Source organism: Saimiri boliviensis, chromosome 21, assembly GCF_048565385.1.
Source record: "Saimiri boliviensis isolate mSaiBol1 chromosome 21, mSaiBol1.pri, whole genome shotgun sequence".
NCBI classification, from domain to species: Eukaryota; Metazoa; Chordata; class Mammalia; order Primates; family Cebidae; genus Saimiri; species Saimiri boliviensis.
This window is the reverse complement of record NC_133469.1, coordinates 24137885-24161767: the sequence shown is the minus strand read 5'-3', so window position 1 is coordinate 24161767 and position 23883 is coordinate 24137885. Positions and strand designations below refer to the sequence as shown.

Sequence of the window (23883 nt, the reverse complement as noted above, 5' to 3'; positions counted from 1 at the left end):
CGCCACTGCACTCTAACCTGGGTCACAGAGCAAGATCCTGTATCCAAAAAAAAAAAAAAAAAGAGAGAGCTTAGAACATTCAGGAAGCTGAAAGACCAGAGAGGTGAGAACAGAGTGGGGTAGGAGAAGAGGTGACTATACCAGGTCAGGGTGAGGGGCTGGGAGAATGGGACGTCTGGACTTTTATTTTAATGCTAACAGAAGTTACTGATTCTTTTGCAGCAAGACAGTGGCTATACTTTAGGCCTTACCCTCACTTGTGCTGTTGGGGGAAGAAGGATGGGACTGGGAAGAGAGCAGACCACAGAGCCCAGAACGGGCCCAGATGAGGTGGAGGCAGCGGAGGGATAAGAGACTGAATCGGAGAGTCCCTGCAATGGCTGTCTAGTCATAGCCAGCCTCAACTCAAAATCCCTTTCTCTCGGTGGAAGCCAGGAGACTAGACTATATATTAGATCATGCTCTAGGGCATTGTTCCCTAGGCTCTTGGTAGAGGCAGAGAACTAACCATCAGATGCTTTCTCCTCTGTCAAAACTTAACATGACTTCTATTTTTTTTTTCCTGAGATGGAGTCTCGCTCTGTCGCCAAGCTGGAATGAAGTGGTGCAATCTCAGCTCACCGCAACCTCTGCCTCCTGGGTTCAAACAATTCCCCTGCCTCAGCCTCCCAAGTAGCTGGGACTACAGGCACTCATCACCACGCCCAGCTAATTTTTGTATTTTAGTAGAAACGGGGTTTCACCATGTTGGCCAGGATGGTCTCAATCACCTGACTTCATGATCCGCCCACCTCGGCCTCCCAAAGTGCTGGGATTACAGGCGTGAGCCACCACGCCCAGCCTCATTCATTCTGTTTTTGGAGACAGGGTCTCCCTCTGTGGCCCAAGTTGGAGTGCAGTGGTGTGATCATAGCTCACTGCAGCCTCGACCTCCCAGGCTCAAACGATTCCCCCCACCTCAGCCTCTGGAGTAGCTGGGACTACAGGTGCATGCCACCACACCTAGCTAATTTTTGTATTTTTTTATGTTGTCTAGGCTGGTCTCGAACTCCTGGACTCAAGTAATCCCAGATCTCAACCTTCTACAGTGCTGGGATTACAGATGTGAGCTGTGGTGCCTGGCCAAGATACTTCCTCTATCCCTTCATCAACTATAAATTACTTGGGTACAAAGAATTTCCTAAAATGCTTTGTTTAAACAACAGTGTAAAAACAGAAGAGCAAGTTAAGAGTTAAAGATATGTCCAGAATTCTAATGCAAATTGATTTTTAAAGCAAACCCTTTCTTAACCCTGTGAGCACAATAAATCAAGTCACCAAGAATCACAACTTTCAAAGCAAACTCTGGAAGGAAAGTGAACCCTAGAGAGAACACAAATCTGAGAACTTCAAACACCCACATCACCTTGAGAAGGCAACCTTTGAAAATGCTCCTCCCAGCTGTGGTAGAATACCTCTCTCGTGCCTAATCCCTAGTACCTGTGAGTATGCTACATTATATGGCAAAATGAATTCTGCAGATGTAATTTAAATTACAAACTTTAAAATAAAGAGATTATTCTGGCTTCTCCAAGTGCACTAATTAGAGCCCTGAAAAGCAGTAAAGTTTCTCTAGCTGAAATCAGAGAGATGTGGCAGAAGAACTGGCCCTGGCTGGAGTGACACACATAGAAAGCATGAGAAGGAATAGGGGGAGCTTCTGGGGACAAAGACTGACTACTGGCTAACAGCCAGTAAGGAAAGAGGGCACGTCAGTCCTACAAGCACAAGGAACTGAATATGTCCAATAGCATAAATGGGCTTGCAAGCAGGTTCCACCCCAGGGCCTCTGGTAAGAAATGCACCTTCCCATCAATGTCTTGATCTCAGCCTTGTTAGGCCCTAAACAAAGGATCTCTGACCTACAGAAACTATCAGATGAAAAATGTGTGTTGTTTTTTGGGTTTTTTTTATTTTTATTTTTTTATTTTTTTTGATTTGAGACGGAGTCTCACTCTGTCACCAGGCTGGAGAGCAGTGGCATGATCTCGGCTCATTGCAACCTCCACCTCCCAGGTTCAAGTGATTCTCCTGCCTCAGCCTCCTAAGTAGCTAGGATTAAAGGAGCCTGCCACCACTCTCAGCTAATTATTGTATTTTTAGTAGAGACAGGCTTTCACTACATTGGCCAGTATGGTCTCGATCTCTAGACCTGGTGATCCACCCACCTCAGCCTCTCAAAGTGCTGGGATTATAGGTATGAGCCACCTCCCTGACCAAATGTATGTTGTTTTCAGACGCCAAACTTGTGGTACTTTGTTAGAGCAGCAATAAGGTAATACACAACAGTGATCTCCAGGAAAAAAAAAAAAAAAAAAAAAACGCCGGGCGCGGTGGCTCAAGCCTGTAATCCCAGCACTTTGGGAGGCCAAGGCGGGTGGATCACGAGGTCAAGAGATCGAGACCATCCCGGTCAACATAGTGAAACCCCGTCTCTACTAAAAACACAAAAAATTAGCTGGGCATGGTGGCACGTGCCTGTAATCTCAGCTACTCAGGAGGCTGAGGCAGGAGAATTGCCTGAACCCAGGAGGCGGAGGTTGCGGTGAGCCGAGATCGCGCCATTGCACTCCAGCCTGGGTAAACTAGAGCGAAACTCTGTCTCAAAAAAAAAAAAAAAAAAAAAAAAAAAAAGACTCAATTCACCTGGAAGCAAAATAAAGCTAAGTTATAAAATATCCAGTCACTCTCAACACCCATAAAATCTTCAATCACCTTCTCAGCCCTCTAACACTTCCCCTGCCCCTATTTTCTTTGATGACAACTCACCCTTCCAGTTCTTAAATTCTGGGCTTTCCCAAAGAACCCTTGCCCTGGGGGCTTTTCTTGCAGGAAACCTGAAGTGAGTTATCTCTCAAGATTTCACCTATAGATAACTATAGTGCATCAGTAAAACGCTGTTCACTGATTGTGCAACATCCCCAGAAATATCCCAAGGCTATTCTTCCCAAAGCCCAGAGCTAATAACTCTACAGTCCCTACTCCTTCCACTGCACTTTAAGGCTTCCCAGCATTCAGCCTGGCTTCCTTCCTTCCACAATGCTTTACCACCCCACACCCAACCCCCCTCCATCCAGTTAGTCATTGAGAATTGTCTACATCCCCCTTCCTCTGGAATCTGTCTTCCTCTTTCAGTTTCTATTACCATCTAATGCTGGCCTTTATAATCTCCCGCCTGACTAGATCATTCCACAACCATTTTATGGAGCAATGTGGCAGGCAGTGAGCTAGTACTGGGAATACAAGGATGAAAAAGGACAGGTTCCCCAATCCCTCCAAATGTTCAAACTCTCTTAATGGTTTAACTGGTCTCTCTTCTCGGTCCTTTATCTATCTCCAGGGACTCTAGGGATATGCCCAACACTGGCATTTCACTACCTCAAAGAATGCCACATGTCAAACACAGGCTCAACTCCTTGGCACAACCTCCCCGACCCCCCACGAAAGTGCTAGTACCTGTTCACCCTCATTCCATTATCTCCTGAGCTCCCTTACTCCTTAAGCTCCAGAACTCTCAGCCTATAAGGTCCTCCCTCCACACAGTAAATGCTCGTGTTTCCTGATTCCTCGGCTTGGAATGGTGGCTATTCACACTCCTACTTGTCTTTCTAGAACTCAATTTATTCTCACCTACTCACTAGACTGCCCCTGGTCTGCTCAAGTTAACCGCCGCTTCGCAAGAAGCCCTTGCAGTATACACATTACAGACTGACAAGACTGCACAATGACTGTTCCTTTACGGACAATGCCATCCTCAGGCAGGGGCTGTGTCTCGGGCACATCTGTGGCGAGCACAACACGCCAGTAAGCTCAGTTAAATACTGCTAATATAAACAAGTAGTCGGTGGTAAGGGGCTGGGGTCCCTTTGGGCGGGGCCCCTGACCCCAGCTCTTCACTCCCTCCTCCAGAAACGATGATCGCTTCCTGACAGAGGCTTCCTGCCATCCTTTGGCAAAGTCCACATTCCTTGGGGGCGGGGGGTGTTGTTACCCTTAGATCCTCCGTCCCACCCCCGCCAGCCCAAACAACTGCCTTCCCAATCTTACCTTCCATCCACCCTCCTCTCATCACTTTCTCTCACTATCGATGCGCTTTTCTGGAAGAGAAACCGTGAAGCACCCAGCCCTGCTAAACTCACTACAGGCGGCTGCCTCTCTCCCTTTCCTTATTCAGTGAGGTTCAAAAAGCGGAGCAAAGTCTCTATCCAAAGCACACAAATGACGAATGAGAAAGCTCAGGGCGATGATTCATAACCCAGGGTTCGTTGGTTTGCAGAGCTCGGCCCCAGGAAAGTGAACGAGCAGTCCACGTCGGGAACGGAGGGAACAGATAGCGGAGCCCCGCGCCCTGGGACCCACGCGGGTCCCCGGCGCCTTCTGTCTCCCGGCGCCCTAAGTCTCTCACGGGTCCGGCCCTGGCCTCGCCCGCCACGCGAAGAAGGCCCGGCAATCCGGCCCCCTGTCCCGACCACTACTCACATTTGACTGACCAGCTTCTGCCGGAAGGCGGTGCTCCGCCAGTCGGTCTCCTGCCCCGAAACGTCCATGCCTGTCCCCCAGCTCCCGCCGCCCGTATCCCTCTCCGCCGCCGCCGCCGCCGCCGCCTCAGCCACAGTGCCAGGCCCAAACCCGGAAGCCGTCCGCGGCGCCTCCGCGACGCCGGAAGTGAACGGGAGGTTGTGGGAAATGGAGTCGCGCGCACAGGCCTGTGGAAAATGGAGTTCCCCCGCGAAGGCGAGGCAGTCTCAGCTCCGTCTGGCTGGGAGCCACACGCCTCTCTTCCAGTGCAGCTGGTGGACAGGGCAGGTGCTCCCGCAGCAGACTGCGCCTGACCAACTGCATTTTCTGCGACCCTAGATCCAGACCCCATCCGGGATGCCGAGCCAAGCTACCAGCTATCTATAGTAATGCTAGGAAGAGAGTGTGTGGGTACCTACTGTGTGCCAGGTACTGTGCCAGTGCAACTTGATCTGGGCTCTGCTTTCCCTGCTTGCTAACGCCGCATCCGAAGAGTGACCAGTTGGACTCTCACCACCACTTCGCTATTTGATTTTTTGATTGTCACATCCCACCAATGGCTGTATTTTGGAGTTGGGGGTGTGAGAACCCTAAATCACGTTTATTAATTTTTAGACATGGGCTTTCCCCTTTGACTAGCAGCCATGTCCCCTTCATGGAGATCTCAGCCTAGCTGGTTGCTGGCGGCCAGATGTTAGACAAACTTGATAGATGAAGGTGAGTGAACTGAAAGTGGGATGAGGGGTTATGGAGGCCTGAGAAAACTTTTAGGAATGTAAAGGTTCTGTCTCATCGTAACTATGGGGACTTCATCTGTTCCCCTGGGGAGGCACGTGAGGTGAGGAAAATCTGGAAGCCAAGTGGTCCACAAGCACCAGATGGACACCGACCAATATGGGCCTCAGAGAGTGTAGACTGGCATCTACTGAAGCCTAAGTGCCAGGTCCCTACTAGGCAGTGTAAACCCCTTGTTACTGTGCCCCAGACAGAAGGTTAATGGTAGTAGGGAGTGGGTGGGAGAGGAGAGAGTGACCAGGTTCTTCAAAGGGGCCTCTCTTGACAACAGGGTTTCAGGTCTTGTGTTGATGTGAGAGCTGTTCACATTTTCTGCTCTAATACTCCCAAAATTATTATTATTATTATTTGAGATGGAGTTTCACTCTTGTTCCCCAGGCTGAAGTGCAATGGTGTGATCTCGGCTCACTGCAACCTCCACCTACCTGGTTCAAGCTATTCTCCTGCCTCAGCCTCCTGAGTAGCTAGGATTACAGGTGCCCGCCACCATACCAGCTAATTTTTGTATTTTTAGTAGAGACGGGGTTTCACCACATTGGTCACGCTGGTCTCGAACTCCTGACCTCAGATGATTCAACAGCCTTGGCCTCCCAAAGTGTTGGGATTATACGAATGAGCCCCTGCGCCAGGCCCCAAAGTGTTGTTGTTGTTATTATTATTATTATTATTATTAGCCAGGTGTGGCAGTGCATGCCTGTAATCCCAGCTACTCAGGAGGCTGAGATTCGAGGATTGCTGGAGCCTAGGAGTTCAAGGCTGCAGAGAGCTATGATTGTGCCACTGCATTCCAGCCTGGGAAACAGAGCAAGACCTTGATTCTAAACAATAAATAAAAGTGAAAAAATAGGCCAGGTGAGGTGGCTCATGCCTATAACCCCAACACTCTGGGAGGCTGAGGTGGGTGGATCACCTGAGGTCAGGAGTTTGAGACCAACTTGGCCAACATGGTGAAACCCCATCGCTACTAAAAGTACAAAAATTAGCCGCCATGCCTGGTGGTGGGCACCTATAATCCCAGCTATTCAGGAGGCTGAGGCAGGAGAATAGCTTGAACCTGGGAGGCAGAAGTTGCAGTGGGCCAAGATTGTGCCACTGCACCCAGCCTGGGCAACAAGAGCGAGATTCTGTCTCAAAAAAAAAAAAAAAAAAGTGAAAAAATAAAATATTTCTCTATGAACCATTTTAAGAGTATGACTGCTGGTGCATGTTATATTCTATGTGGGCTTCAGATATGTTTTGTTAGATTCTTGGTCCTGCAGATTATGTTCACTAAACTTATGAGAAATATTGGTCTCATAACCTCATTGACAAAGCCAGTCCTCACTGTCAAACCCTCTGGCAAGTTAGTTAGATTTCCTGGTGCTTTCAGAATAATACGGTGGCTATCTTGTCCAAATCAAGAGGACATGTTAGGCCAGGTGCAGTGGCTCACACCTGAGGTCAGGAGTTCTAGACCAGCCTGACCAACGTAGTGAAACCCCATCTCTACTAAAAATACAAAAGCAGCTGGGCGTGGTGCTGTGCGCCAGTAATCTCAGCTATTCAAGAGGCTGAGGCAGGAAAATTGCCTGAACCCAGGAGGTGGAGGTTGTAAGGAGCTGAGATCATGCCATTGCACTGCAGCCTGGGCAACAAGAGTGAAACTCTGTCTCAAAAAAAAAAAAAAAAAAAAAAAAGAGAGAACATGTTAATAGGATCCCTAGGACAACTCTCCCCTTCTGCACTGTGGTTGATGGAGCCACAGACACATAATTCACAAACAAAGACAGAAAGAGGCCCAGAACCATGCCAAGAGTTTGTCATCACAATAAAATTGAGTGACTACTCCCTTTGCTATTTTCCCCAAAGCTCTTTTTGTTTTTTTGTTTTTTTGTTTTTTTGTTTTTTTTTGAGACGGAGTTTCGACCTTGTTACCCAGGCTGGAGTGCAATGGCGCGATCTCGGCTCACCGCAACCTCCGCCTCCTGGGCTCAGGCAATTCTCCTGCCTCAGCCTCCCGAGTAGCTGGGATTACCGGCACGCGCCACCATGCCCAGCTAATTTTTTGCACTTTTAGTAGAGACAGGGTTTCACCATGTTGACCAGGATGGTCTCGATCTCTCGACCTCGTGATCCACCCGCCTCGGCCTCCCAAAGTGCTGGGATTACAGGCTTGAGCCACCGCGCCCGGCCTCACATTTCTTTTTAACCATGAGCCATCTCCAGCCACATCCTCTCCGTATCACTCCTCACCCTTCATGGTCGGTCTCAAATCCACAGTGTGGGACACTCCAACCTGATCCCATCTATCAGGAGGCTGGCTCCAAGCTCTGGGCACAGCCATTAGGGATGTGCCTCGGAGGACGGGACCTGCTCGGAGGTGAGGTGGAGAAAAATGAATGCCAAGAGCCCCGCACGGACCTCCGGAACCAGGCTTTAAGACTGGGGATTAGATTTTTTTTTTTTTTTTTTGAGACGGAGTTTCGCTCTTGTTACCCAGGCTGGAGTGCAATGGCGCGATCTCGGCTCACCGCAACCTCCGCCTCCTGGGTTCAGGCAATTCTCCTGCCTCAGCCTCCCGAGTAGCTGGGATTACAGGCACGCGCCACCATACCCAGCTGATTTTTTGCATTTTTAGTAGAGACGGGGTTTCACCATGTTGACCAGGATGGTCTCGATCTCCTGACCTCGTGATCCACCCGCCTCGGCCTCCCAAAGTGCTGGGATTACAGGCGTGAGCCACCGCGCCCGGCCCTGGGGATTCGATTTATTGCAAAATCTCAGGAATGCGCACACAAACTAACACACGTTCACCGCGGCGGCGTCCAGCCATTCTCCCCAACGTCCCGCAGGGGGCGCGCCACCGCCAGCGGCCGCGACTGCCTATGGGAGGTGCGCGCAGACCTCGGAGGGGGCCGGGAGGGAGCAGGCGCGGGAGCGAGGGAATGAGTGCGTGACGAAGGAAACGAGCTCAGGAGGGGCGGAGGAAGCAGGGAATGAGAGAGGGAGGGAGGGGCGGAGGCAGGGAGGGGAGAACGAGACGGGAAGGAGGGAGGGAAAGGGAATGAGGGAGGGAGGGCATGGGGGAGTGAGACGGGGACGGAGAGACTGAGTGAAGGAGGGAGGAAGGGAAAGGCGGGAGGAGAGAGTGAAGGTGGGATGGAGGAAAGGGGAGGGAGGAAACGAGGAGGGAGAGAGACTGGGAGGAAGGGCAAGAGGGAGGGACCCGAAGAATGAGGGCAGGACCGAGGCAAGGGAAGAGTCGACGGATTCAGACGCCGCGACCCTCGGCAAATTCACTTATTCCTTGGTTTGTCTCCGCCTGGTGCCAGGTGCCGCGCTAGCGTGGGGACTGACAGCAGAGCGCGGGAGGAGCGCCGCCCCGGCGCTGGTACCCTGCCCGGCAGGGCGCCGACCGGCCCGCCCTGCGCCTGCGCGGTGGTCCCACGTGACGGCCGAGGCCCTGCCCCACAGGCGCCGCACGCCCCGCCTCCCGCCTCCCGCCTCCCGCCTCCGCCTCCGCCGCCGCCTGCCGCCTCCCGCCTCCCGCCTCCCTCCTCCCTCCTCCCTCCTGCTGCGAGTGCGGCCTCGGCTGGCGGCGGCACCAGGTCAGCTGCAAGGCGTGGGCCCGGCGGGCCGGGCGGCGGCGAACGCGGGCGGCGGGCGGCACGCAGGCAGCGCTGGGCCGGGGGCGAGCCGGCGGCGCGGAGTCCGGGGGCCGCGGGGGCGGGGGCGGGGAGGGCGCGGGCCGGAGGCTCGGGGGCGGCGACCTGAGGCTAGCCAGCGGCCTGACGTGGCGGGGACGCTGCCGGCGGGATCCCCGGGCGCGTAGGGGCCGGGCGCGGGGGGCCGAGGTGCGAGGCCTGCTCCGCGCGGTGGCGGGCGCGCCGGGCTCCTTGCCCTCGCGCGGCTCTGTTGACCGCGGCCGGTCCGAGCGCGGCCTTCCCGGCCGCGACCCTCCGCGCCGCGCGGGCGGCCCTGCAACAGGCGGGCGACTCGGGCCCGGCCTGGCGAGTCTCAGTTCCTTCGGCCGGGCCCGGGGGCGGTAGGAGCCCAGCCTCGCCATCTCGCCCGGTTTCCTGAGAGGAGCCGGAGATCGCACTGTCAGTGCAAAATTGCCGGAGTGCGGAACGTCGGCCGCCAGCTCTGACCATTTTAGATCCGGCGCGGGCCGAGCCGGGTGGATCTGGGGCGGGCGGCGGGGCGCCTCCACCTGATACCTGGGCTCCGCTCTGGGCGCGCCGAGGGCCTCGGGGTCGGCTCTCCGGGAAACTCTTCCGGAGCGCACCCTTCGGAAGGCCCCCCGCTGGGAATAAGGACCCGCTCCCTCTCCTCTGCCCCAGCCGCCCCCTTTGCCTTTGTGGTCGACCTTGCTTCGTGCTCCCAGGGATTGAGTTTCTTTGGGGGGACACTGCTCATCCGGGGGCCCTACAGGGGACTCAGGGTGTTTACTCAATAAAATGTCCGAGTCCAAAGTTCCTCTGAAATGATTTTGACTCTGCCATCCATGACTTCATAAAAATTCATTTTTTGAGCTGGGCGCGGTGGCTCACGCCTGTAATCCCAGCACTTTGGGAGGCCGAGGCGGGTGGATCACGAGGTCAGGAGTTCAAGACCAGCCTGGCCAACATGGTGAAACCCCGTCTCTACTAAAAATACGAAAGTTAGCTGGGTGTGGTGGCCCGCCTGTAATCTCAGCTACTCGGGTGACTGAGATAGGAGAATCCCTTGAACCTGGTAGGCAGAGGTTGCAGTGAGCCAAGATCAGGCCACTGTACTCCAGTCCGGGAGACAGAGGGAAACTCCTATCTCAAAAAAAAAAAAAAAAAAGAAAGAAAGAAAATGGGGCTTGGGCATGGTGGCTCATGCCTGGAACCCCAGAGCTTTTGGAGGCAGAGATGGGTGGATCGCTTGAGCCCGGGAATTCGAGACCAGCCTGGGCAACATGGGTAGGGAGACCCCATCTCTACAAAACATAAAAAAATTAGCCTGGCGTGGCAACTAGCACCTGTAGTCACAGCCACCCAGGAGGCGGAGTTGAGAGGATCGCTTGAACCCAGATGAAGGCTGCGGTGAGCCAAGACCCCACCACTGGACTCCAACCTAGACCATATAGTGAAACCCCTTCTTTACAAAGAAAATTTGAAAAATTAGCTGGGCACAGTGGTGAGCTGTAGTTCTAGCACTGAAGAAGCTGAGATGGGAGGATTACTTCAACCTGGGAACTTGAGGCTACAGTGAACCTCAGGCCATCTCAGCCCAGATAGCTGGGACTACAAGTGTATACCACCATGCCATAATTTTTAATTTTTTTGTAGAGAAGGGGTCTTGCTATGTTGCCCAGTGTGGTCTTGATATCCACCTACCTTGACCTCTTATGGCACTGGTATTACAGGCATGAGCCACCATGTCCAGCTAATTTTTGTATTTTTTAGTAGTAGAGATGGGGTTTCACCATGTTGGCCAGTTTGGTATTGAACTCCTGACCTTCTGATCCGCTTGCCTTAGCCTCCCAAAGTGCTAGGATTACAGGTGTGACTCACCATGCCCAGGCCCCCACCCGCCTTTTTTTTTTTTTTTTTTTTTTGAGGCGGAGTTTCGCTCTTGTTACCCAGGCTGGAGTGCAATGGCGTGATCTCGGCTCACCGTAACCTCCGCCTCCTGGGTTCAGGCAATTCTCCTGCCTCAGCCTCCTGAGTAGCTGGGATTACAGGCACGCGCCACCATGCCCAGCTAATTTTTGGTATTTTTAGTAGAGACGAGGTTTCTTCTCTCGACCTCGTGATCCACCCGCCTCGGCTTCCCAAAGTGCTGGGATTACAGGCTTGAGCCACCGCGCCCGGCCCTTTTTTTTTTTTTTTTTTTTTTTCTGAGACAGAGTCTTGCTCTGTCTCAAGGGCTAGAGTGCAGTGGCGCGATCTCAGCTCACTGCAACCTCTGCCTCCCTGGTTCAAGTGATTCTCCTGCCTTGGCCTCTGGAGTAGCTGGGATTATAAGCACATGCCACCACGCTGACAAGTATTTTTAGTAGAGATGGGGTTTTGTTATGTTGGCCAGGCTGGTCTTGAACTCCTGACCTCAGGTGATCCAACTGCTTCGGCCTCCCAAAGTGTTGGAATTACAGCACTGTGCCTGGGCTACTTTGCACGGGTATATATATTTTTTGAGCCAGAGTCTAGCACAATCACCCAGGCTGAAGTGCAGTGGTGTGATCTCTGCTCACTGCAACCTCCATCTGCCTCTCAGATTCAAACGATTCTCCTGCCTCAGCCTCCCTCCCAAGTAGCTGGGATTACAGGCATGCACCACCACGCTTGGCTAATTTTGTATTTTTTGTAGAGACAGGGTTTCTCCATGTTGGTCAGGCTGGTCTCGAGCTCCCAACCTCAGGTGATCTGCCTGCCTCTGCCTCCAAAGTGCTGGGAGTACAGGTGCGAGCCATTGCGCCCAGCCATTTTTTGTATTTTTAGTAGAGATGGAGTTTCACTCTGTTGGCCAGGCTGGTCTTGAACCGCTGACCTTGTGATCTGCTCGCCTTGGCCTCCCAAAGTGCTGGGATTACAGGCATGAGCCACTGCACCTGGCAACTTTGCACATTTTAACTGTTGCCTAGCTTTCTGTCAGATCACTGCCATGACATCCATTCTCCTGAGGGTGGACATTTTGGTGATAGCCAGTGCTTGCTGTATATATGTGGTTTTAAATGTTGCACTCTGGGCTGTTCTCCTTCACAGCAGAGAATTGGTTCATTTTTTTTGGCATGTCCCCCTTAAGCCCTCGCTGAGTTTCTTAAATTGTGCTTGGTAAATGTGCTTTGCCTGCCCGTAGAAGATGTCTTTTTGTTTGACTGTACTTGTTCTTGCAGTAGGTGTTTAGGGAGTAGCTGCCATTTATCCCTTCCCAAGAGAGCAGAGGCGCCACTGTGCTCGCAGAAGGTGAGGATCTACATGGGGGCTTGATGTCTGTTGGGGTAGTCAGTTGTGGAGGTCACCCTCAGAGGAGACCCTCTTGACTCTGTGGCGGTCATGGTGGTGATGAAGCTGAGGCGTGGATATATGAGACAAGTGCCCAGAGTCTGACATTAGCAAGTGGTGGAGCCAGCCATGGGGGCTTTTGAGATGTTTGTGAGATAAAGCCTCAGCCCTCAAGAAGCTGGAATCTCGGCCGGGCGCGGTGGCTCAAGCCTGTAATCCCAGCACTTTGGGAGGCCGAGGCGGGTGGATCACGAGGTCAAGAGATCGAGACCATCCTGGTCAACATGGTGAAACCCCGTCTCTACTAATGGTGCAAAAAATTAGCTGAGCATGGTGGCGCGTGCCTGTAATCCCAGCTACTCAGGAGGCTGAGGCAGGAGAATTGCCTGAACCCAGGAGGCGGAGGTTGCGGTGAGCCGAGATCGCGCCATTGCACTCCAGCCTGGGTAACAAGAGCGAAACTCCATCTCAAAAAAAAAAAAAAAAAAAAAAAAGAAGCTGGAATCTCCTTGTGGTGGATAAATAGGCACGTTTGAGTGGTGGGGCATATTCATCATGTTCTCTGTACAACGATAGAGGGAGAAGTGATTGAGCTAGACCTTAATCAGAATGGGACTAAGAGAAACAGAATGGCCTAGAGGGGTGACTAAAGGTGTTCAGGGGATGACAGGCATCCCTTTTGGACTAAGGACTGCTGATGGGGCTGAGTAGGTTAGGCTTGAAAGAGAGCAGCTGGGGGGAGGATGAGGCAAGAGCTAGAGAAACTGGTTGGGGCATCATTGCTGTGGTCTGACCCAGAGTTGTGGCCCTGGAGGAGTAGAGGGTGTCTGAGATGGAGGAGAGGTGAAGGAATCAGAACTAGTGTGTTCATAGGGCCCGTGGGTTAGAAAGGAAAAAATATCATTGAGACATTGAGGTTTCCAACATTGAAATGGTAGCTGTACCAATAACAAAACTAGACAAGTTGGAGGGCTACTAGCTAGACTAGGCACTGAGCTGGAGGTGAAACTGAGAATGCAAACCCTTGGGAAAGAAGCGTGGGCTGGAGCAGGGTGTGTGAGGTGAAAGGGAGGGGTCAGAAAAGGGAGAATTATCATAGGGCAGAGTTTCCAGGCAAGAGAGAATCATAAGAGGTGGTCACAGGGGATACACCTTGGCTCTGGCCATCTCTGGGGCCTTGGTAAGAAAGATTAGCCAGCCCAGGGAGGGGGAAAGGAATGAGTGGATAGGTGGGTAGAGGTCCCAGGTCCAGGAGGCAAAGTGAGGAACAGACATAGGTAACTGAGTATGTTTGAGGGGAAATAGTAGGGCATCCAGGGAGTGGGTTAGGGGGCGACCCTGATCCTCAGTAGTGAAGGAGACCTATTCTTTTTGGTAAGTTTTATATTGGCATCTATTTTTTTTTTGTTCCCGTTCACCTAATACACTTACTGTTTTTCATTTTTTCTTTTTTGAGACAGAGTTTCACTCTTGTTGCCCAAGCTGGAGTGCAATGGCGTGATCTCAGCTCACTGCAACGTCTGCCTCTTGGGTTCAAGGGATTCTCCTACCTCAGCCTCCTAAGTAGCTGAGATTACAGGCGTGCGCCACCACACTTGGCTGATTTTGTATTTTCTGTGGAGATGGGATTCTCCATATTGGTCAGGCTGGCCTGGAACCCCTGACCTCAGGTGATCTGTCCACCTTGGCCTCCCAAAGTGCTGGGATTACAGGGGTGAGCCACCATCCCTGGCCATTTTTTGTTTTAAAAATGTATGATCATGGGCCACACATTGACGTTTCAGTCAGTGACACACTGGACCACATGAAGGATGATGGTCCCATATTTTTACTATACCTTGTCTATGTTGACATGCACAAATACTATTGTGTTAACAATTGCTCTAGTATTCAGTACTGTGATATTGTGAAATATATATTTGGTCTTGTCTCATTTCATGGCATACAATTTCTAAAATCTTTGGACTCTCCAAAGTGATGCCTTTTTGTATGCTGGTCAGCATCCCCTGCGTAGCTTCAGGATGGGGGCTGATCACAGTTAAGGCCAAGGCAGGTTAAGAGGGTTGGAACTTTCAGCCTCACCTCTCAACCTCTGGAGAGGGGAGAGGGACTGAAGATTAAGTTCATCACCAGTGGCCAGTGATTTAATCAATCATGCCTACATAATGAAGCTTCCATAAAAATTCAAAATGGCCGGGCGCAGTGGCTCAAGCCTGTAATCCCAGCACTTTGGGAGGCCGAGGCAGGTGGGTCACGAGGTCGAGAGATCGAGACCATCCTGGTCAACATGGTGAAACCCCGTCTCTACTAAAAATACAAAAAAAAAAAAAAAAACTAGCTGGGCATGGTGGCGCGTGCCTGTAATCCCAGCTACTTAGGAGGCTGAGGCAGGAGAATTGCCTGAGCCCAGGAGGCGGAGGTTGCAGTGAGCCGAGATTGCGCCATTGCACTCCAGCCTGGGTAACAAGAGCGAAACTCCGTCTCAAAAAAAAAAAAAAAAAATTCAAAATGACTGGGTTTGGAAAACTTCTGGATAGTTGAATGCATGGAGACTTCTAAAGGGTGGTGTTCCTGGAGACGGCCTGGAGTCTCTGCACCACTTCCCACATGCCTGGCCCCATGCATCTCTTCATCTGTGTTCTTTGTAATACCCTTTATAACAAACCAGTAAGCATAAGTATTTCCCCGAGTTCTGTGAGTTGCTCTAACAAATTAATTGAACCCAAGAAGGGGGTCTTGGGAGCCCTAATATATAGCCTGTTGGTCAGAAGCACAGGTGAAACAACCCAGGGGACTGAGCCCTCAACTTGTGGGATCTGACACTGTCACCAGGTAGATAGTTTTAGAGCTGAATTAGAGCAGGGGTCCCCAACCCCCAGACCTGTACCTATACTGGTCTGTGGCTGGTTAAGGAACCAGGCTGCACAGCGGGAGGTGACTGGAGGTTGAGCCAGCCTTACCTCCTGAGCTCCGCCTCCTGTCAGATCAGCGGTGGCATCAGATTCTCATACTAGCACAAACCCTATTGTGAACCGTGTATGTGAGGGGTCCAGATTGTGCATTCCTTATGAGAATCTAACTAATGCCTGATAATCTGAGGTGAAACAGTTTCATCCCAAAATCATTCCCCACCCTTTAGAAAAATTCTCTTCAACGAAACTGGTCCCTAGTGCCAAGTTGGTATCTGGCAGAATTGATTGCTTGCTTCTTAATGGGGGAAAAACTCTTACACATTTGGTTAGAAGTCTTCTGTATTGGTGGTTGTGGTATAAGAGGAGAGGAAAAACAGTGTATTTTTTTCATTCAGAGCTACAGAAACATGCTGTACAAGTATGTAGCATGGGAGCAATTTGCTGTACTTTATGGCCTAGGTGTAGAGTAGTTTCTACCATGTAGATTTGTATAGGTGTACCCTGTGATACTCACACAATGAGGAAATTGCCTCCAGCAATGCATGTCTCAGAATATATCCCCAACGTTAAGTGATGCATGACTGGAGGTAATTGGAGAATAAACATATTTTGGGGAGAGGAAAGATTGAAGTGAGGTGAAGAAGACAGATGTTCATATCTTGTAGCTGGCTGTGCTGTACCTACAGAGCCTGCAGCTTGGCCATGCCTTGCAGTGTGGAACTAGCCACTCCCTGACCTGAGCAGAGGCTGTCTACAGTCGCTTTTGGTTGGTGCATGGCAGAAATGCATTTGCAGTAGGTTTGTTTTACTGGTTAGGTTTCTGAGGCACCTATTCAAATCACTTTGCAGTTTTTGAGCATACTGACTCAATTATTAGAAGGTAACCTTTAATTTAGAAGGCAATGCAGATGAATTTAAATGCATCAGGTTCAATCAGAGTTACTGTGCTTGACTATCAGAATCTCAGTAAAAGGAAGTAGGCCCTGGAAATGTCACCCTTTGGCACCCACCTCCCAGACTCCTGGCTCTGTGTCTCCTGATCACTACTCAGGTCTTGCCATTTTTATGCAACCATTGCTGTGGGGAAGAACCTAATTTTATTCATTCTCAATGGGAGGGAAGAAGAACTCTTTGAGAACCTGGTGTGTGCTTATGCTTTATATTCATTGTTTTACCAGTTTTAGAATGTCCCAATGGGATGGGTACTTTTTTTTTTTTTGAGACGGAGTTTCGCTCTTGTTACCCAGGCTGGAGTGCAATGGCACGATCTCGGCTCACCGCAACCTCCGCCTCCTGGGTTCAGGCAATTCTCCTGCCTCAGCCTCCTGGGTAGCTGGGATTACAGGCACACACCACCATGCCCAGCTAATTTTTTTGTATTTTTAGTAGAGACGGGGTTTCACCATGTTGACCAGGATGGTCTCGATCTCTTGACCTCGTGATCCACCCACCTCGGCCTCCCAAAGTGCTGGGATTACAAGCTTGAGGCACCGCGCCCGGCGGGATGGGTACTTTTATCTCTCTCTTTACAGTTGGGGAACTCCAGGCTCAGGTTGGTTATGTTGTTAAGTCTCTGTGGAGTAGGGCTCCAACCCAGGTCAGTCTATTTCCCCAAACCCTTCTGTTTGACTTTGATGCTGAAGAAGATAAAATGGGATGAAGGGTCTTGGGCAGGATGGGACACAGGTCATCAGGAAGAAGGCCATCAGGAAGTCGGACCAGAGGTGGGAGGGGAGAGGGAATTAGGAGATTTGGGATCAGAGGGAAAACAAATGAGCTTGAGGGAGGCACAGGAGCAAGGGGAGCCACAGAGCTGGCCAGTCTGTATGTGGTGCGGCTGATGCCTGACTGCTTACTCCTATCCCCTCTGTTTTGCCAGCTGACAGGCCGCAGTGGTAAGGGATCTTGTGGCTGTCAGGATGGCGGAGGAGCAGGAGTTCACCCAGCTCTGCAAGTTGCCTGCGCAGCCCTCCCACCCACACTGCGTGAACAACACCTACCGAAGTGCACAGCACTCCCAGGCCTTGCTCCGAGGGCTGCTAGCTCTCCGGGACAGCGGGATCCTCTTCGATGTTGTACTGGTGGTAGAGGGCAGACACATCGAGGCCCATCGCATCCTGCTGGCTGCATCCTGCGATTACTTCAGGTGATTTCACTAGAATTGTCTGTTAGAAAATAACACAGATAATCCTGGCTCTGCTGATAAAGGTACTGGTGGTGACAGCGGCTGGTCTCCTGCTCGCCTCAGAGCCTCCCCAGCTCCTTGTGGTGATGACTTAGTCAACAAGTATGAGAGGCTGAAGGGGTCTTAGAGTTCATTTCTTTCAGCCATCCTGTCTCTTGGGCTTGGCTTGGCCTGCCTCTCTCTCTCTCTCTCTCTCTCTCTCTCTCTCTCTCTCTCTCTCTCGCTTTCCCTCTCTCTCTTTTTTTTTAAGTTAGGAACCGTCAGGCAAAATATGTATGGTTTAAGTGCCTTCTGTCTCCAGAAAGAGTTTATGAAGAATGTGACCCAGTAGTGGCTTGGTGTAGATGTGTCCAGGGGAAGCAGAGTTCTTTGAGTTCACCAGGGAAATTCAGCTGAGACCTTTAATAAGCATTAAGATAAAATACGGCCGGGCGCGGTGGCTCAAGCCTGTAATCCCAGCACTTTGGGAGGCCGAGGCGGGTGGATCACGAGGTCAAGAGATCGAGACCATCCTGGTCAACATGGTGAAACCCCGTCTCGACTAAAAATACAAAAAATTAGCTGGGCGTGGTGGCGCGTGCCTGTAATCCCAGCTACTCAGGAGGCTGAGGCAGGAGAATTGCCTGAACTCAGGAGGCGGAGGTTGCGGTGAGCCGAGATCGTGCCATTGCACTCCAGCCTGGGTAACAAGAGCGAAACTCCGTCTCAAAAAAAAAAAAAAGAAAAAATACAGGACAGTAGGTAGGGGAGGAGAGCTGAGGGCCCACTGCAGGGGGCTTAGGACCTGTTCAGGAGAGGATGGCCAGAGGCTGCAAAGCCTATGGGATCCCCTGGGCGCACCCTCTCAGCCCCTCTTGAGCCCAGGAGTTTTGGACTGCAGTGTGCCATGACAATGGGGTGTCCACACTCAATTTGGCATCAAAATGATCACGTTCCTGGAGCAGAGTTGCCTAAAGAGGGGTGAACCGGCCCAGGTTGAAAATGGACCAGGTCAAAACTCCCATGCTGATGAGTAGTGAGATCATGTCACTGCACTGCAGCTTGAACATCATGGCAAGAGCCTGTCTCTCAAAAACCAAAACCAAAAAGCTTTTTCCGGCAGAGTGGCTCACACCTGTAATCCCAGCACTTTGGGAGGCTGAGGTGGGCTGATCACCTCAGTCCCAGAGTTTGAGATTAGCCTAGGCAACATGGTAAAATCCTAACTCTACAAAAAATATAAAAATTAGCTGGGCATGGTGGCATACACCTGTGGTCCCCACTACTTGGGAGGCTGAGGTGAGAGAATTTCTTGAGCCCAGAGGTCGAGGCTGCAGTGAGCCAAGCCAGGATGGTGCCACTGTAGTCCAGCTTGGGCGGCAGAGTGAGACTCCGTTTCCAAAAGAAGCATTTTTGAAGAGATGGAAAAGGATACCCAGCACCTGCCCTCCTAGCTCCCTGCCCCTCATCCCATAGTAACCAGTTTTTAAATGTTCCTATGTATCCATACATTTTTATTTTTTTAATTTTTATTTTCCCTTTCCTGTGTAAACAAAGTATCTATGGATACTTTGTTTTTAAAAAAAAAAAAAAAACTAGTCCACAACTCTGAAACCCAAAAAGCTCTGACATTTAACATTGAAAATCTTTTTTTCTGACTACAAAGACCCAGAAGAGACGAAATTGGATATTTTTATTTTTTATTTATTTTTAATTTTTAAATATTTATATATTTTTTTGAGATAGAGTCTCTCTCCGTCACCCAGGCTGGAGTGCAATGACATGATCTCAACTCACTACAACCTCTGCCTCCTGGGTTCAAGCGATTCTCTTGCCTCAGCCTCCTGAGCAGCTGGGACTACAGGTGTGTGCCACCGTGCCCAGCTAATTTTTGTATTTTTAGTAGAGATGGGGTTTCACCATATTGGCTAGGCTGATCTAGAACTCCTGACTTTGTGATCCACCCATCTCGGCCTCCCAAAGTGCTGGGATTACAGGTGTGAGCCACTGCGCCTAGCCTATTTTTATGTATTATTTTACTTTTTTGAGACAGAGTCTCACCCTGTCATCTAAGCTGGAATGCAGTGGTACGATCCTGGCTCACTGCAACCTCTACTTCCCCGGTTCAAGTGATTCTTCCACCTCAACTTCCTGAGTAGCTGGGACTACAGGTTCGTGCCACCACGCCTGGCTAATTTTTGTAATTTTTGATGGAGACAGCGTTTCACTATGTTGGCCAGGCTGGTCTTGAACTCCTGACCTCAAGTGATCCACCCACCTCGGCCTCCCAAAGTGCTGGGATTATAGGCGTAAGTCACTGCACCTAGCCTATTTTTATGTATTATTATTTTTTAGATTAGTCAAGTGCAGTAGTGAGAACTGGGGAAAGAGAAGAACAAGAATCTGTTACTGACACTGAACAATCAACTGAGATAACTACCTTTGGACCAGCCAAACATCTTAAAAAATGTTTGGCATAATCTCATTAAACCACAGAACCCACCCCAAACTCAGTTATTTTCTAGGCGTGTGTGTGTGTGTGTTTTTTTTTTTTTTTTTGAGACAGAGTCTCACTCTGTCACCCAGGCTGGAGTGCAGTGGTGTAATATCGGCTCACTGCAACCTCCACCTCCCACGTTGAAGCAGTTCTCTGCCTCAGCCTCCTGAGTAACTGGAATTACAGGCATCTGCCACCACGCCCAGCTAATTTTTGTATTTTTAGTAGTGACAGGGTTTCACTATCTTGGCCAGGCTGGTCTTTAACTCCTGACCTGACCTCGTGATCCACCCGCCTCAGCCTCCCAAAGCACTGGGATTATAGACGTGAGCCACCAAGCCTGGAATTTTTTTTTTTTTTTTTTTGAGACAGAGTCTTGCTCTGTCACCCAGGCTGCAGTACAGTGGCACAATCTCTACCCACTGCAACCTCCACCTCCTGGATTCAAGTAATTCTCCTGCCTCAGCCTCCCGAGCAGCTAGGACTACAGGTGGGCACCACCACACCCGGCTAATTTTTGTATTTTTAGTAGAGACGGGGTTTCGTCATGTTGGCCAGTCTGTTCTTAAACTCCTGACCTCAGGTGATCCGCCTGCCTTGGCCTTCCAAAGTGCTGGGATTACAGATGTTAGCCACTGTGCCTGACCCAGAACTTTATCTTACAAATCTGAAACTCTGTACCCACTAAACCACAACTCCTTTTTCTTCTTTACCTCTAGGCCTTGGCGGTTACCATTCTACTTTCTGTCTCTATGAATTAAGCTATTCTAAGTAGAATCATATAGCATTAACTCTTTTATGACTTGCTTATTTCATTTTATCATGTTTTTAAGTTCCATTTATGTTACAACATGTGACACGATTTCTTCATTTTTAAGGCTGAATAGTGTGCCATTGTATGGATATACCACATTTTGTTGTCTGTTAATCTATCAGTGGATATTTGGTTTGCTTCCATCCCTCGGCTGTTGTGAATAATGCTGCTATGAACATGGGTGTGCAAATATCTGAGACTGTGCTTTCAGTTCTTTTTCTTTTTTAGAAGTGGAATTGCTGTGTCATTCTATTGATAATTTCCTGAGGAACATAGCAGTTCCACCTTTTGCATTCTCACCAACAGTGCACAAGGGTTATAGTTTCTCCACATCCTTGCTAAAATTTATTATTTTCTGTTTTTTTGTTTGTTTGCTTTGTTTTTTTGAGACAGGATTTCACTTTGTCACCCAGGCTAGTGTTTGGGGGCACCATCATGACTCACTGTAGCCTCCACTTTCTGGGCTCAAGCAATGCTTCTGCCTCAGTCTCCCAAGTAGCTGGGACTATAGGCATGCGCTACCATACCTGGCCAGTTTTTTAAAAAAATTATTTGTAGATAAAGGATCTTACTGTGTTTCCCAGGCTGGTCTGAAACTCCTGGACTCAAGCAGTTCTCCTACCTCAGCCTCCCAAGTGCTGGAATTGTGGACATGGGATTATAGATGTGAACCATCATGCCTGGCCTACTTTTTTTTTTTTTTTTTTTGAGACAAAGTCTCGCTCTGTGTCGCATGGTGGTGCATACCTATTGCCTGAGACAGAAGCATCACTTGAGCCCAGGAGGTTGAGGCTGCAGTGAGCCAAAAATGAATGTTTAAAGAATTACATTTGGTAAAATTTTCAGTAAAAAAGAAAATAAAAAGGAGTGGCTATATATTTTATTTTTCTTTTGGGCTCCTTTTTTCTCTGATTTTTATGTTGAAGGGTTAAATCCTACAGAAAAGTTGAAAGGGTAAGTATAGCAAACATCTGTACCCTTAGCTTAAATTTATCAGTTAACATTTTGCATATTTACTTCAGAGTAAGTTATAGCTATCATGACAATTTATCTCTAACAACTTCAGTTCACCTCTCTAAGGATGGGAGATTCACTGACATGCCTATAATACTATCATAATCTAAGAAAATTTATAATTGAGCCATGTGTCGTGGTGAGTACTTTTAGTCCCAGCTACTTGGGATGCTGAGTTGGGAGGATCACTTGAGTACAGGAGTTTAAGTCCAGCCTGAGCAATGTAGCAAGACCCTGTCTCTAAAAAAATAAATATAAAGGCCAGGTGCAATGGCACCTGGGGGGACCAAGGCAGGCAGATCACCTGAGGTTGGGAGTTCGAGACCAGCCTGACCAACGTGAAGAAACCCTGTCTCTACTAAAAATTTAAAAAATTAGCCAGGCGTGGTGGTGCATGCCTGTAGTCCTTCTGCCTCAACCTCCCAAAGGATTATAAGATTGTTTTTTCTTTTCTTTTCTTTTTTTTTTTTTTTGAGATGGAATCTTGCTTTGTCACCCAGGCTGGAGTGCAATGGCTGATCTCGGCTCACCACAACCTCTGCCTCCCAGGTTCAAGTGTTTCTCCTGCCTCAGCCTCCCAGCATTTGGCATGTGCCATCATGCCCAGCTAATTTTTTTTGTATTTTTAGTAGAGATAGGATTTCACTGTGTTAGCCAGGATAGTCTCGATTTGCTGACCTTGTGATCCGCCCACCTCTGCCTCCCACAGTGCTGGGATTACAGACATGAGCCACCGTGCCTGGCCTAGTTTATTTTTTTTTTTTTGAGACAAGATCTCACTCTGTCACCCAGGCTAGAATGCAGTGGCACAATCTCAGCTAACTGCAGCCTCCACCTCCTGGGTTCAAGTGATTCTCCTGTCTCAGCCTCCCGAGTAGCTGGGACTACAGGCATGTGCCACCACACCTAGCTAATTTTGCATTTTTAGTAGAGATGGGGTTTCACCATGTTGGCCAGGCTAGTCTTGAACTCCTGACCTCAGGTGATCTGCCCACCTCGGCCTCCCAAAGTGCTGGTATTATAGGTGTGAGCCACTGTGCCCGGCCTCTTCTTTCTTAATAAAAGTCTGGGTCAATCCAAGCACCCTGCACCCTGCTTGTGGCAGGAGGTGCTTGAAATATTGCCATCTTCACTGTTGCCAATGTAGTTCCAGAGGTGCCAGCAGAAGAACCAGGCAGAAGTGCATGCACTAGCACGGTCCTGGAAAGTCCAGGAGATCCGGCCAGACCTCTGCAAAGAGCATGGGAAAGTGCCTCGAGGGCTTGGCCATGCATGGAGTGAAATGTCTGGGAATAAATGTAAAAAATATGTGCCAGGTCTGTAGGAAGATGACTTGTAAGACCTCCAGATAGACCCAGAGGATGGCTGGACAGATAAAAAGGTCCACTGTGCCCATTATAAAAATGCCATTTCTCTCTACATTAACCTAGATGTTTAACATACCCCCCCCAAAATACAAAGTGGGTTTATTTGGGGCAATTACAGAAACTTGATTCTAAAATTCAAATGTAAAAAGCAATCAGTGGCCAGGAAATTGTTGAAAACAAAAGTAATGAGACTATCACTGCCCTATGTGATAAATATGGCCTCAAAAATTAGAGGCCAGGCACGGTGGTGGCTCACACCTGTAATCCTAGCACTTTGGAAGGCCGAGGCAGGGGGATCACGAGGTCAGGAGTTCAAGACCATCCTGGACAACTTAGTGAAACCCCATCTCTACTAAAAATACAAAAATTAGCTGGGCATGGTGGCATGTGCCTGTAGTACCAGCTACTCAGGAGGCTGAGGCAGGAGAATTGCTTGAACTTGGGCAGTGGAGCTAGTGAGGTGCAGTGAGTGAAGATCAGGTTACTGCACTTCACCTTGGGCAGTAGAGTGAGACTTCATCTCAAAAAAAAAAAAAATTAGAGGAAGGAGGGAAGACGACAGAGTTGCCATCTGGAAAGTTGGACGCTTGCTTTGTACCTTATGCCAAAATAAATTCCAGGTGGATCAACGGTTTTAAATATGAAAGATTCAGCAATAAAAACACTAAAGGACAATACGGAGAAATGTTTTCTAAATATCATCGGAAGGAAAAAGCCTTTCTAAGTTTGACACAAAACTCAGTGGCAAGTAAATGATAAATTTGACAACACTGAAAACGAAGATAGGCTGGTCCAAAGGTAGCAAGTTAC

The 23883-nt window shown here is 49.7% G+C and overlaps 2 protein-coding genes across 11 annotated transcripts in view; one reads left to right on the top strand and one right to left on the bottom strand.

Annotated features, from left to right (window-relative positions):
- MED15 (mediator complex subunit 15) overlaps window positions 1-4690 on the bottom strand; it is an 85641-nt gene extending 80951 nt beyond the window's left edge. For 3 of the 7 annotated variants that reach the window (XM_010330490.3, XM_039462394.2, XM_074390894.1), the window contains exon 1: window positions 4530-4690. Coding sequence is in view for 3 of the 7 variants with exons in the window: in XM_039462391.2 (XP_039318325.1) it covers window positions 4519-4586 (68 nt within the window). In the remaining 4 variants the exon portion in view is untranslated. Of the gene's footprint in view, window positions 1-4086; window positions 4446-4518 lie in introns of those variants that run through there. The other 4 variants (XM_039462391.2, XM_039462393.2, XM_010330491.3 and 1 more) reach the window with 2 other exon arrangements.
- Window positions 4691-8870: 4180 nt separating this feature from the next.
- KLHL22 (kelch like family member 22) overlaps window positions 8871-23883 on the top strand; it is a 44683-nt gene continuing 29670 nt past the window's right edge. Inside the window, exons 1-3 of one of the 4 annotated variants that reach the window (XM_039462424.2) lie at window positions 8871-8939; window positions 12200-12266; window positions 17097-17363. In XM_039462424.2, the coding sequence (XP_039318358.1) occupies window positions 17137-17363 (227 nt within the window). In that variant the 5' untranslated portion in view covers window positions 8871-8939; window positions 12200-12266; window positions 17097-17136. Of the gene's footprint in view, window positions 8940-12196; window positions 12267-16591; window positions 16726-17096; window positions 17364-23883 lie in introns of those variants that run through there. The other 3 variants (XM_039462423.2, XM_039462425.2, XM_074391036.1) reach the window with 3 other exon arrangements.